At 35.6% G+C, this 10,702-nt stretch overlaps 1 protein-coding gene across 2 annotated transcripts; it reads left to right on the top strand.

Annotated features, from left to right (window-relative positions):
- Nucleotides 1-5,166: 5,166 nt before the first annotated feature.
- LOC135652675 (syntaxin-81-like) lies at nucleotides 5,167-10,158 on the top strand. Of its 2 annotated transcripts, none has more exons than XM_065173801.1 (8): nucleotides 5,167-5,290; nucleotides 6,193-6,344; nucleotides 6,690-6,773; nucleotides 6,891-6,995; nucleotides 7,354-7,503; nucleotides 8,251-8,502; nucleotides 8,616-8,747; nucleotides 9,761-10,158. In XM_065173801.1, the coding sequence occupies exons 2-8, from the start codon at nucleotides 6,267-6,269 to the stop codon at nucleotides 9,902-9,904; spliced, it is 945 nt and encodes a 314-aa protein (XP_065029873.1). In that variant the 5' UTR covers nucleotides 5,167-5,290; nucleotides 6,193-6,266; the 3' UTR covers nucleotides 9,905-10,158. The 2 variants fall into 2 exon arrangements, with proteins under 2 accessions (XP_065029873.1, XP_065029874.1); XM_065173802.1 differs by lacking the exon at nucleotides 5,167-5,290 and adding an exon at nucleotides 6,081-6,100.
- The last annotated feature ends 544 nt before the right edge of the window (nucleotides 10,159-10,702 follow it).

Genomic DNA, 10,702 nt, shown 5'->3' with positions numbered 1-10,702 from the left:
GTTATAGCTAGTGGAAAGAAATGTCACACCTTATATAGGTTGCAGGCCAAAGCTTATATGAGCAAATGCTATAAAGAAAGACTTTATGATGGAGTTGTGATATAGGCGACTGGGATATATGAGCGAGAAGGGGCTGCAAGCTCTTTCCAAGGTATTATTAGACCTTAAAGGTATATATTTGAACCATTGTATTTATTGTTTGGCTGGTAAACAACATATAGTTTCATTTGCTAGTTTTGCTTTGTCTAGAAAAATGCATGTCTTAGACCATGTTTATACAGATGTATGTGGTCCTTTAAGGATAAAAACTCATGATGGATCTGTTAATGTTCCTAGTATCAGTGGTGCGCTTTATTTTGGTAATTTTATAAATGATTTTTTAGGAAAGTTTGGACCTATGCTATAAAGATCAAAGATCAGGTTATTACTATCTTCAAAGAGTTTCATGCCAGAGTTGAAAGGGAGATAAAAAGGTAATTGAAATGCATAAGATCAGATAATGATAATGAGTACATAGGATTGTTTAATAATTATTGCAAGTCACATGACAACCAACATGAGATGATAGTTTTTGGTACACCTCAGCAAAATGCTATTACAGATAGGATGAACTGCACCATTATAGAAAAGATTAGATATATGCTTTCACAGGCCAAGCTACCCAAAAAGTATTTGGATGAGACTTTAAGGACTATAGTTGATGTGATCAATTTGTCACCATGCACAACCTTACATGATGATGTTGTAGAGCATATATGGTTAGGGGAAAATATTTTCTATATGCATTTGAGAGTGTTTGATTGTGCATTTGCACATGTTCCTAACAATGAGAGGTCCAAGTTAGATGGTAAGATAAAAGAACGTTTTTTTCTTGGCTACTCACATGATCAATTTGGTTATAAGCTTTAGGATCCAGAAAAGCAAAAGGTGTTTAGAAGTAGAGATGTGGTCTACTTTGAGGATCAAACCTTTGACGATTTGAAGAACAAGACGTCAGCCAAGACTTATGTAGAAAGATTCAGGGTGATAAGGGAGATATGCAGGAAGATGGATATGCAGGAAGATGGCATAGAGCCTGATGTTGATCTATTTGTAAGACATGTTGAGCAAGAAGAAGTTGGGGAGCAACTTCAGAACCTCAATTGAGAAGATCTTTTAGACAATATCAATCTTTCAGAAGATATTCTATAGATGAGTATGTGATGCTTACTGATGCAGGTGAACTAGAGAGTTACTATGAAGTAGTTAAAAATGAGCAAAAAAAGAAGTTAATTGTTATGCAGGAAGATATAGACGCTCTACAGAAGAACCACACATATGATTTGGTGCAACTACCAAAGGAAATAAAAGCCTTGAAGAACAAGTGAGTTTTTAGATTGAAGACTCAAGAATATTGTTCTCAACCAAAGTATAAAGCTAGATTGATTGTGAAAGACATTGGTCAAAGAAATGTATTGACTTTGAAGAGATTTTTTCTCCTATTATTAAAATATCTTCTATTCATGTTGCTTTTGGTATTGCTGCTAGCCTGGACTTGGAGGAGGAAATTTATATGAAGCAACCAGAAGGCTTCAAAGTCAAAGGTAAAGAAAACTTTGTCTGCAAGTTGAAGAAGAGCTTGTATTGGCTAAAGTAAGCTCCAAGATAGTGGTATGGAAAGTTTAATTCATTTATAACTGAAAATGAATATAAAAGAACGACTTCGGATCATTATGGTGATGATTTTATTATTCTCTTACTTTATGTTGATGATATACTTATCTTTGGGAAAGATATGTTTACAATTGACAAGTTAAAGAAGAAACTGAGTAAAGGATATGGGCCAGCAAAGCAAATACTAGCATACAAATTTTTCATGATAGAAAAAGCAAGAAGATTTGGTTGTTATAGGAGAAATACATCGAGAATGTATTGAAAATGTTCAGTATGAGCAATGCAAAGCTAGTTGGTTCTCCTCTTGTAGGTCACTTCAAGTTGTGCTTAGAACAAAGTCTATCAAGTGACGAAGAGAATGAGAAAATACAAAATGTTCCTTATGCTTCAACAGTTGAAAGTTTAATATACGTGATAGTATATACGAGGCCGAACATCGCATATGCAGTAAGTGTTACTAGCATATTTCTTGCAAATCCAAGCAAAGTGCGAGCAGCAATGAAGTGGATCTTTCGATATCTTAAATGAGGCTCTAAGGTTTGTTTAAGCTTTGGAGGTAGATCACCTGTGTTGACAGGTTACACAGATGCAAATATGGTAAGAGATATAGATACAAGAAAATTCACATCAGGTTTTGTACTTACTTTTGCAGGGAGAGATGTGTCATGACAATCCATATTGCAAAGATGTTTTGCTCTCTACACCATAGAGGTAGAATATATTGTTGTTTTAGAGGTTTGCAAAGAAATATTATAGATGAAAAAATTCTTATAAGAATTGGTGCTGAAACAGGAAAACTATGTGGTGAATTATGACAGATAGAGTGTCATCTATTTGTGTAAAAACCTAACTTTTTATTCCAAGTCAGAGCATATAGATATCAGATACTACTGGATTCGAAATATACTTAAAGAGAAGCAGTTGTAACTTCAGAAAAATTTATACATATGATAATGGAGCTGACATATTAACAAAGACCTTACCAAAAGAAAGACAGGATATATACCGACAGTTGGTCAGCATGGTTTCACGTTGAGGAGTCATAAGATAACCTCTCTTATGGGCTGAAAGGAGAGGTTGTTGGGCTGACAACCCACGAGTTCAGCCCATAGCTCACCTTTTTTTTAATCTAACCCTAGATCTAATAAGGGGGGTGTGGTGACTATGAAAAATTAGAAGAAATACTACAGTAACAAAGAAGAAAACTACAACAGTAACTTGATTCAAAAAAGAGGAGAAAAGGATAGAAAAATAACAGAAGGAAAGGGAAGAAGACAAGGACAACGTAGAGAGACTATTCTCAATCATCTAGACAATGTTCTCATCTCAGGTTAGATCAGATCTATGATAGATTCTTGTTGTGATTACTTGGGGAGAATTTGGATATTGTGCACAGTGATGTAATCTTTATATCCCAGTAATTCTCTTGAGATTGTTGCTTGGGTTTTGGATAAAAGACTTTGAGATTTGTATATTCATTATTCTTATAGTGGATTATCTCTGGTTTACCCCGTAATTTTTACTTTTCACGTTGGAGGGGTTTTCTACGTAAATCTTGGTGTCCTATTTGATTATGATTTTTATTTAATTCCATTATGTGTTACGACATTTGTTCATGTACAAAAATTTATTTTTCTTTATATCTCATAAGTGTATCCGTAAGCGTTTCAACTCTTTTATTTTTTTATTATCATTAAACAACTTTTGATTAATCATAATACCTAATGAATACTTATTTTTTTCAAAACATTATAATACTGATCTATATTGCTTTCTAACCTTTCTTTTAAGCTACACCTCTCGATTGCTCACATTTTCCTTTTATTTGTTCTATTAGTTTTTGAGTATTTTTTTAATTACCCACTAACTCGAAGAATTTATATTTTAATTATATCTTGAATAATTTTCTCCACAAGCGCTAACACAATACACAATACGAAGAAAATACACTTAAGACAGTGATCATATTTTATTTTATAATACTTTACTTATCTCCATTCTAATTAGAGGTTAAAAATTATTATCCCTATTATAATAAAAATTGATTAGAAAGACATACCGAGCCATCGATCAACTAGCTTACAATTTTTTTTTTTTCTATCTAATGTACTTATTCTGTAATTATAGACTTATCAACATAAACATCATTGAAGATAATTTAAGTTTATCAAACACAACCTTTTTCTAAAACATTTAAATAGTCTCTTATGTTCTTGTAATAATCTATTGGAATATGCATCTAAGGTTTCTTCCTCGGCTACTTGGTTAGAGAGTAGAGACTAAGAAATGATTTACCGATACGTTGAATGCTAGAGAATGTGTTTTATGTAAATAAATTTTCTATTAACCAAATATTCTCCTAAGCTTACAAGGCTGTCGACGATGAACTATTAGATGATATGCCTTCAAATCATTCAGCTCCTATTTTATATCCAAGCTCAAAGAATGCTCTAAAAATTTTGTGAATAAATGGATTGATATATTTATTATTACTTAATTTCTATCACAATGAAGTATTCTATAATTTGTCCAAAAATAAGTGTCATGATCTACTTGCCATTTTTTTTTCTTATTACTTGAATGGAGATATTCTTTTGAAAAGTAAATAAATAATTGGTATCTAATGAGTGAAGAGAATTTGATTTTTTTTTTCTTTACCATTTAAATTTTATTGATAGTTAATTTTTTTAGGGTAGCCAATCATGAGCTTATGGGTTTATTGCTTAAATTTTTTTTTGTCTTTTATTTACTAATTGTTTTAATAAAAATTAATTTTTTATTACCCGAAAGAAAAAGAAAAGAAAATAATAGAAGTCACACAAAATATATAATTATTGTGAAGACCACAAAGACGACTTGTAGGCATAGGACAGCGTACAAAGTGCTTTTGGGTTTTTTTTTTTATTTTATTTTTTTAGTATTTTTTACTTATTAATTATTTGAGTCAAAATTAGATTTTTGTACTCCGACAAGGAGAAAACAAAAGAAAGATAATAGGAAGAAAATATATATATATATATATATATATATATAATTAATGTGACGAACATTTTTAAGCAATCGAGATTATACGGTCGATCAAAAAAATGACGATATAAGTTTCATCAATCAAATGCTACCGTGACGGATCAAATCAGATGTATCCATACATACCATCATCATATTAATGGTTGGGTAAATCAATTTCTTGGGTTGAAAGCACACGTCTATTTGGTAATTGCCCCCTCTCCGCTCTTTCTGGCTCGGTTCGGTTTAAAGTCAAACCTGACTCGATTGGATCGAGATGGACAACACGACGTATCTAAACCGGTCCGAGTCGAATTATTTTATTTACCTGTTAATTGTACATCACGGTGAAATCACTTATTCAATATAGAGTAATCATGCGGCCGTCACGTGGGCGAGCCCAGACGCTGGGTGGCCGAGGCGGTCGATTGGCCGAAATCGACTTTGATCGAGCTCGAGATGGATCGAATTAATTGATTGATCCGGTTCAACCCAGCCAGATGACTTGTTCCCCACTCCCCCTATATCTCTCTCTCCCCCCCCTCAACGCCGCCGAACCCTACTCCGAGCGGATCGATCGGCGATCCTCCTCCTGCGCGTGCAAAGACGGTCGGTGCTGCGCCTCCCGACGGTGCCTCTCTCTCTCTCTCTCTCTCTCTCTCTCTCTCTCTCTCTCTCTCTCTCTCTCTCTCTCTCTCTTAAAGCAGTGGATTCAAGGCTAGAGTAAGATGCAGCCAGCCCCCCTCCCCCGTATCCTTCTCCTCCTCCCCCATCTCCTTCCTCTCAGGCGCTGCTCTATGCTTCTTCCCAGCAGGGACGTCGTCCCCTGTCGCCGCCCTTTGCTTCTTCCGGCAGAGCCGCCGCCTCCCTTTGCTTCTTCCGGCAGAGCCGCCGCCTCCCGACAGCTACCCTCCCCCTCTCCCTCCACCCCGCCCCACCCCCCTCTCTCTCTCTGCTCTTCCTCCGACAGCCCTCCCTCCATCTGCCCCCGATGGCGTTCCTTTGTCTGCTTCTTTCAATCACCGACCGCCCCCTATCTCGCTTCCTTTAATAATAATATTAATTATTGTTAATAATAGTCAACTTTTGTTAATTATTCTTGGACAATCCTTATGTTGATATTCTTCGGCTTTGTTCTTTTTGTTGTTAGATTTGAACGATGCACTACTTTCATGCCTTATAAATGGTTGAATGAATGAAATTCGAAATTTTAGCGGTGATATATTGAATATAAAATGATATGAAGTTCATGTATTTTGTCTAATTTTTATCTTAATCTCTCTCTCTCTCTCTCTCTCTCTCTCTCTCTCTCTCTCTCTTTAATTATGTTTTTTTTAATAATTTGTATATTGACAAGGGTCTCATTGCACTTGGGCAAGTAAGCGCCTAGTGCCTCAGGCTTTTGGAACCTTGGCGCCTAGCACCACAATACTGTTGTTGAGTATGCTATATATAATATTATGTGGAGTTTTTGTGCGTTACCTAAGTCTTCATTCGTGATTGACTCTTAAAGAGTCCTTTTATTTCTTGCAGCAAATGCAAAGAAAGTTTAAAACACTGGTTAGGAAAAGCATCGTTCTTTACATCGGCCATTAGATGGTTATGCAATGGCCAAAAGTAGGGATAGAACAGAAGATTTCAAGGATGCTATCCGTACTACTGCTCCATCTCTTGGGTATAATGAGGTAGGTCAATAGTTCCAAAACATCTCGGGTTCATGCTTTCTGTTAATGCATTGGAGTTCACAGCTTTAGTTTATATATTAATGGAATATTTTCTCCTTATAACACGTTGGAAATGGTTGCTTCTTGGTAATTATGCACACATCATCTTAGACTCAAATACTGTTTCAGCAACACTGTTTTTTCAAGTGATTCTGTTTCAGAGTTTTATACTTCGTTGCATTTGGAATAATTTTAGATAAATCAATAGCTGTTATAATAATATTAGGTGCTTATATAATCACATGAGATTTAGGAAGCACCTCATTTTTGACAAATCTGCTTTTGATTGCTTATTGTATTTGGCAGTCTAAATTGGCTGCAGTCTTGGCATCTTTCATCTTGCATAAGCCCGTAGAGAAATCTCCTTTCACAAAAGCGGCACTCAAGACGGTATGTGAAACTGCTGAGTCTCTTTCCTTGTTTGCTTTCTGCTCTGAGATGTTTGTTAATCGTTACATATGAAACCTTTATGATCGATGGAAACTTTGACATTTTTCTTGTTTTTAGCTTGAAAGTATTTCAGAACTGGAATGCTTTATCATTAAGCATCGGAAAGATTATGTGGATATGCACCGAATCACTGAACAAGAGAGAGACAACATTGAACATGAAGTGAGTTATCGTGACTTCATTTTCTATCCATTTTTACCAGCTGTGACCATTTTAGCTTTCTTCATAATTAAAATGACATATTTTATCTATAAAAGAAGGGCATAAGGGAGAAATAAACTGAGAAGGATGCATCACAATTTGTTGTTAATGCTCATGAGTCTGGAAAATAATTCTTCTTCAATTGTGGACCGCTTTGCTGAATAGGTTTTTTTTCATCGGAACAGTCTTCTCAAGGCCACTGTTAAATTAGCTCATTTCTCTTTTATTATTTTCTATTCTCTGTGTATTTGTGGTGCATGCACTATGTTTTGTGCTTATTGTAATATTTTCTTTTTCTTGATAAGTTTTTCCTTTCCAGGTTGTTATTTTTGTAAAATCTTGCAGGGACCAGATAAATATCCTTCAGAATATGATATGCACCGAAGAGAAGAGTACAAACACAAAATCGTGGCTTCACCGAAGGGATGATAATATCAATGCAGATGTAGTGGCTCACAAGCATGGTGTGGTATGAACTATGAACTTACTGTTGTTTGGATAGAATACTTATGTAGTGGTGTGATATGAAAAGAGTGTCTAGGATTGTGGCTTATTGTCTCTATTCTTCTGTTCCTCTATTTTCTAATCTAGTACTCAATTTTACCTATTTGCATCCCTATTCTGTGCTATTTCTGTTATCCATGTGCTCACTTTTTATGGTTAAAATTATTGTTGTTGCCGACACTTATGTAACCTGATCTTGTATAATAATGCAGAAAAGCTCATCTTGGTTCCATAGGCTTTATCATCTAGGTCCACCATTTATTTTCATCCAACACTTTGATTTTCTGAACTTTCCCACATTAGTGTGGTCTCTCTCTTACATTATCTGAAATGATAGAACAATGAAGAAAATGAAGCTATAAAATTGTTCTTAAAAATATGTGACAGTATCTAATCTTTATTAATGTCTTATTGAGCTATTGTAGCTAAATATCTCTTGATTTGTTACTGACAACTGACTCAAAGGTTATTTTATTAAGGATCTTTAAGGTACTTATATTTTATTTTTATTTCTGAAAAACTTGAGCAACTCATAATGATATAGTATGACTTTACGATCCAAAGCTTTCATGTCAATTTATTTTGAGAAACTTTTTTGTACCAGATTCTGATTTCTTTTCTGTGAGGCAGGGCTATCTTAACATTCGTTATGTTCTTTTGTCATATTCTCTAAATCATGATAATCTTTCCCTAATCATCATCCTTGCTGCAGGTTTTAATTCTCAGTGAGCGGCTCCATTCTGTCAGTGTTCAGTTTGACCGGCTCAGATCTATACGTTCTCAGGAGGCTCTCAACAGAGCTATGCCAAGAAGGAAGATTAACAGAGTTATCCACTCAACTTCTTCAGAACAACTGTCTGAACCCTCTGCATCCTCTCTTCCTGAGCTTGGAGGACAGGAGCCAACCTCAAGGGCCTCGAGAGTGCAAGATCAACTTATGGATGACGAAACACGAGCTCTTCAAGTAACCAATCTATATGCAGAAGCAACACTAATTTTACTGTACCAGTAGCTCTGGGGGGTGCCCTGAAACATGTTTTGGTATATGTTAATTCTATTTTAATCTTCATTGATCAGGTGGAATTGAGCAGCCTCCTTGATGCTGTACAAGAAGCAGAGACTAAGACGGTAGAGATATCAGTATTGAGTCATCTCATGTCAACTCATGTTCTACAACAGGCAGAACAGATTGAACATTTGTATGAACAGGTCTGTATACATTTTATATATGGTTAGACTTTTCAATATGCTTTTGACTCTGACGGTTAGCTAGCAATTAGGATGACTGCCTATATACTTTTATCAGTTCTGGTACTTGTTTCAACTGGATGTGTGTTTTACATGTGTTGATCCTGGAAAGAAAAAAAAACTGCTTCCTGTGAGCTTCTTATTTTTAAATTTTATCATGGTTTCGCATGATAACTGCTGTGTATATTTCCTGATTTTGTTTGGTTGTCAAGACACATGTCATTTAGCATGTAGCATGACAAAATTTTGTTGAACGCCAGCCATAAGTTTGTTATTTCGAAAGCTGGAGTAAATATAAATGCACTACTGTCTGTCAGCCATATAAGCAATGTTAAATAGCATTGTTTGGGTAGCCATGCTGAAGGTAACCTTTGGGTAGCCATGCTGAATATTCACTTCAGCTGATCAACCTCATGCGGATGGTCAGATTACCTACTTCATGAGGAATTGTATAGCACTGAAGCTTTGTGGAGCTTCTTGGTGCAAGTTGTAGAAAACTGGAAGCAATTTCTCAGATTGGCCAACTAATTATGGGATTGGAGCCAATTGGATGAATTGGATAGTGGGTTCTTGGAGACTAAACTGATTCACATTAAATTATGTCTCGTGGTTGTTGATATCAAATGGTTGCTAGATGTTTAATGCCACCGGCATCATTCACCTAAGAATGACCATATGAGAGAGGATGAGCAGCTCATCCTTGGGAGAGATATCACTGGCTTGTTTTTTTAACCCATAAAACTGGCAAAATCTTGGACAAAATCTTAAAATTGCCAGTGCTTTTTAGCAACATGAGTACAATATGATGACATACATACATACAAGCAGAGTTTTTTCCCGATGATAGAGATACACACTGCAACCTTGTCATCATCACAGTCAATTGTTCTTGCATACTTGTATATCTTGTTTTTTGATTCTGTTGTTCCATCCATTCAAAGTCAACTCTGACCCTTTTTGTCTCTGGTTCTTAGGCAGTTGAAGCTACAAACAATGTGGAGCAAGGTAACAAGGAACTGTCTCAGGCCATCAAGCGCAACGGCAGCAGCAGAACTTTTCTTCTTCTTTTCTTATTTGTCCTCACGTTCTCCATTCTCTTTCTGGACTGGTACAGCTGAGACATACGAGTGTTCTATCTTTGTTCCATTTCTTATGGTGGTAAAGCGGCTTCTGAAATTGAAGAGATCTCTAATGTAATTAGACGAGATGAGACAAGTGACGTTGACAGTGTGAAAGGTAAAATGAAACTTAAAACTATCTTATTAAAAATTATAAATAAACAGTTAGTTGTATGTTTCTGGCTCGTTTAAAAACATTGTTTTGTACAAAACTCAATAGCGAATAAAAGAAGAAGAAGATGATATTTATGGCTCGTCATTGTTGTTGAAATTTATGCCCTTTTTTTTTTCAACCCTTTAGTTAACTGCCCTTCTCTCTCAAAGTTCTTCCAAAAAGGAAGACTCATGGTGTTAAATCGCCTCGCCATAGTCATAGGTCTTCATCCAATTTATTGAGACAAAGCTGCTGGAACTTCTGCTGCATTTACTACTTCTTCTTTGTGCTTTGGATGCATTAAGAAGGCTCTTATGCTTTAGGGTATAAGAACACCTGGAAACATGCCGCAGGTTCTATTAAACTGAAATGCATTGGATTTTTGATGGATGGAGAATTTTCCAAGAAAGTTAGCATATGAACATTTTTGGTTGCATTCATGTAGTCATCTCAGTTCCTAAATCCCCTGTTTTCTGTATCTTTTTCTTTTTCTCTTTCCTTTCATTTTACATTCTCAGAGAAAGCTCGGGTTTGTGGTTTTAGATACTACTTGCCCTACATGGAGAAGCATCTGGTAATAGCTCATCTAAACCTTGATATGTGAAAAGGCCCACGAAATTAGAGAACTAAATTAAACTTGTTTT

This window comes from Musa acuminata, chromosome BXJ3-11 (genome assembly GCF_036884655.1).
Source record: "Musa acuminata AAA Group cultivar baxijiao chromosome BXJ3-11, Cavendish_Baxijiao_AAA, whole genome shotgun sequence".
NCBI lineage: Eukaryota > Viridiplantae > Streptophyta > Magnoliopsida > Zingiberales > Musaceae > Musa > Musa acuminata.
This window is presented reverse-complemented; position numbering and strand designations above follow the sequence as displayed.

What these genes read in the sequence shown, in the direction of transcription:
- LOC135652675 (XM_065173801.1), top strand. Translation starts at nt 6,267, where the DNA reads ATGGCCAAAAGTAGGGATAGAACAGAAGATTTCAAGGATGCTATCCGT. An exon ending in CATCTCTTGGGTATAATGAG is followed by an intron (nt 6,345 to 6,689) that starts GTAGGTCAATAG and finishes TGTATTTGGCAG; the next exon opens with TCTAAATTGGCTGCAGTCTT. An exon ending in TGGCTCACAAGCATGGTGTG is followed by an intron (nt 7,504 to 8,250) that starts GTATGAACTATG and finishes TCCTTGCTGCAG; the next exon opens with GTTTTAATTCTCAGTGAGCG.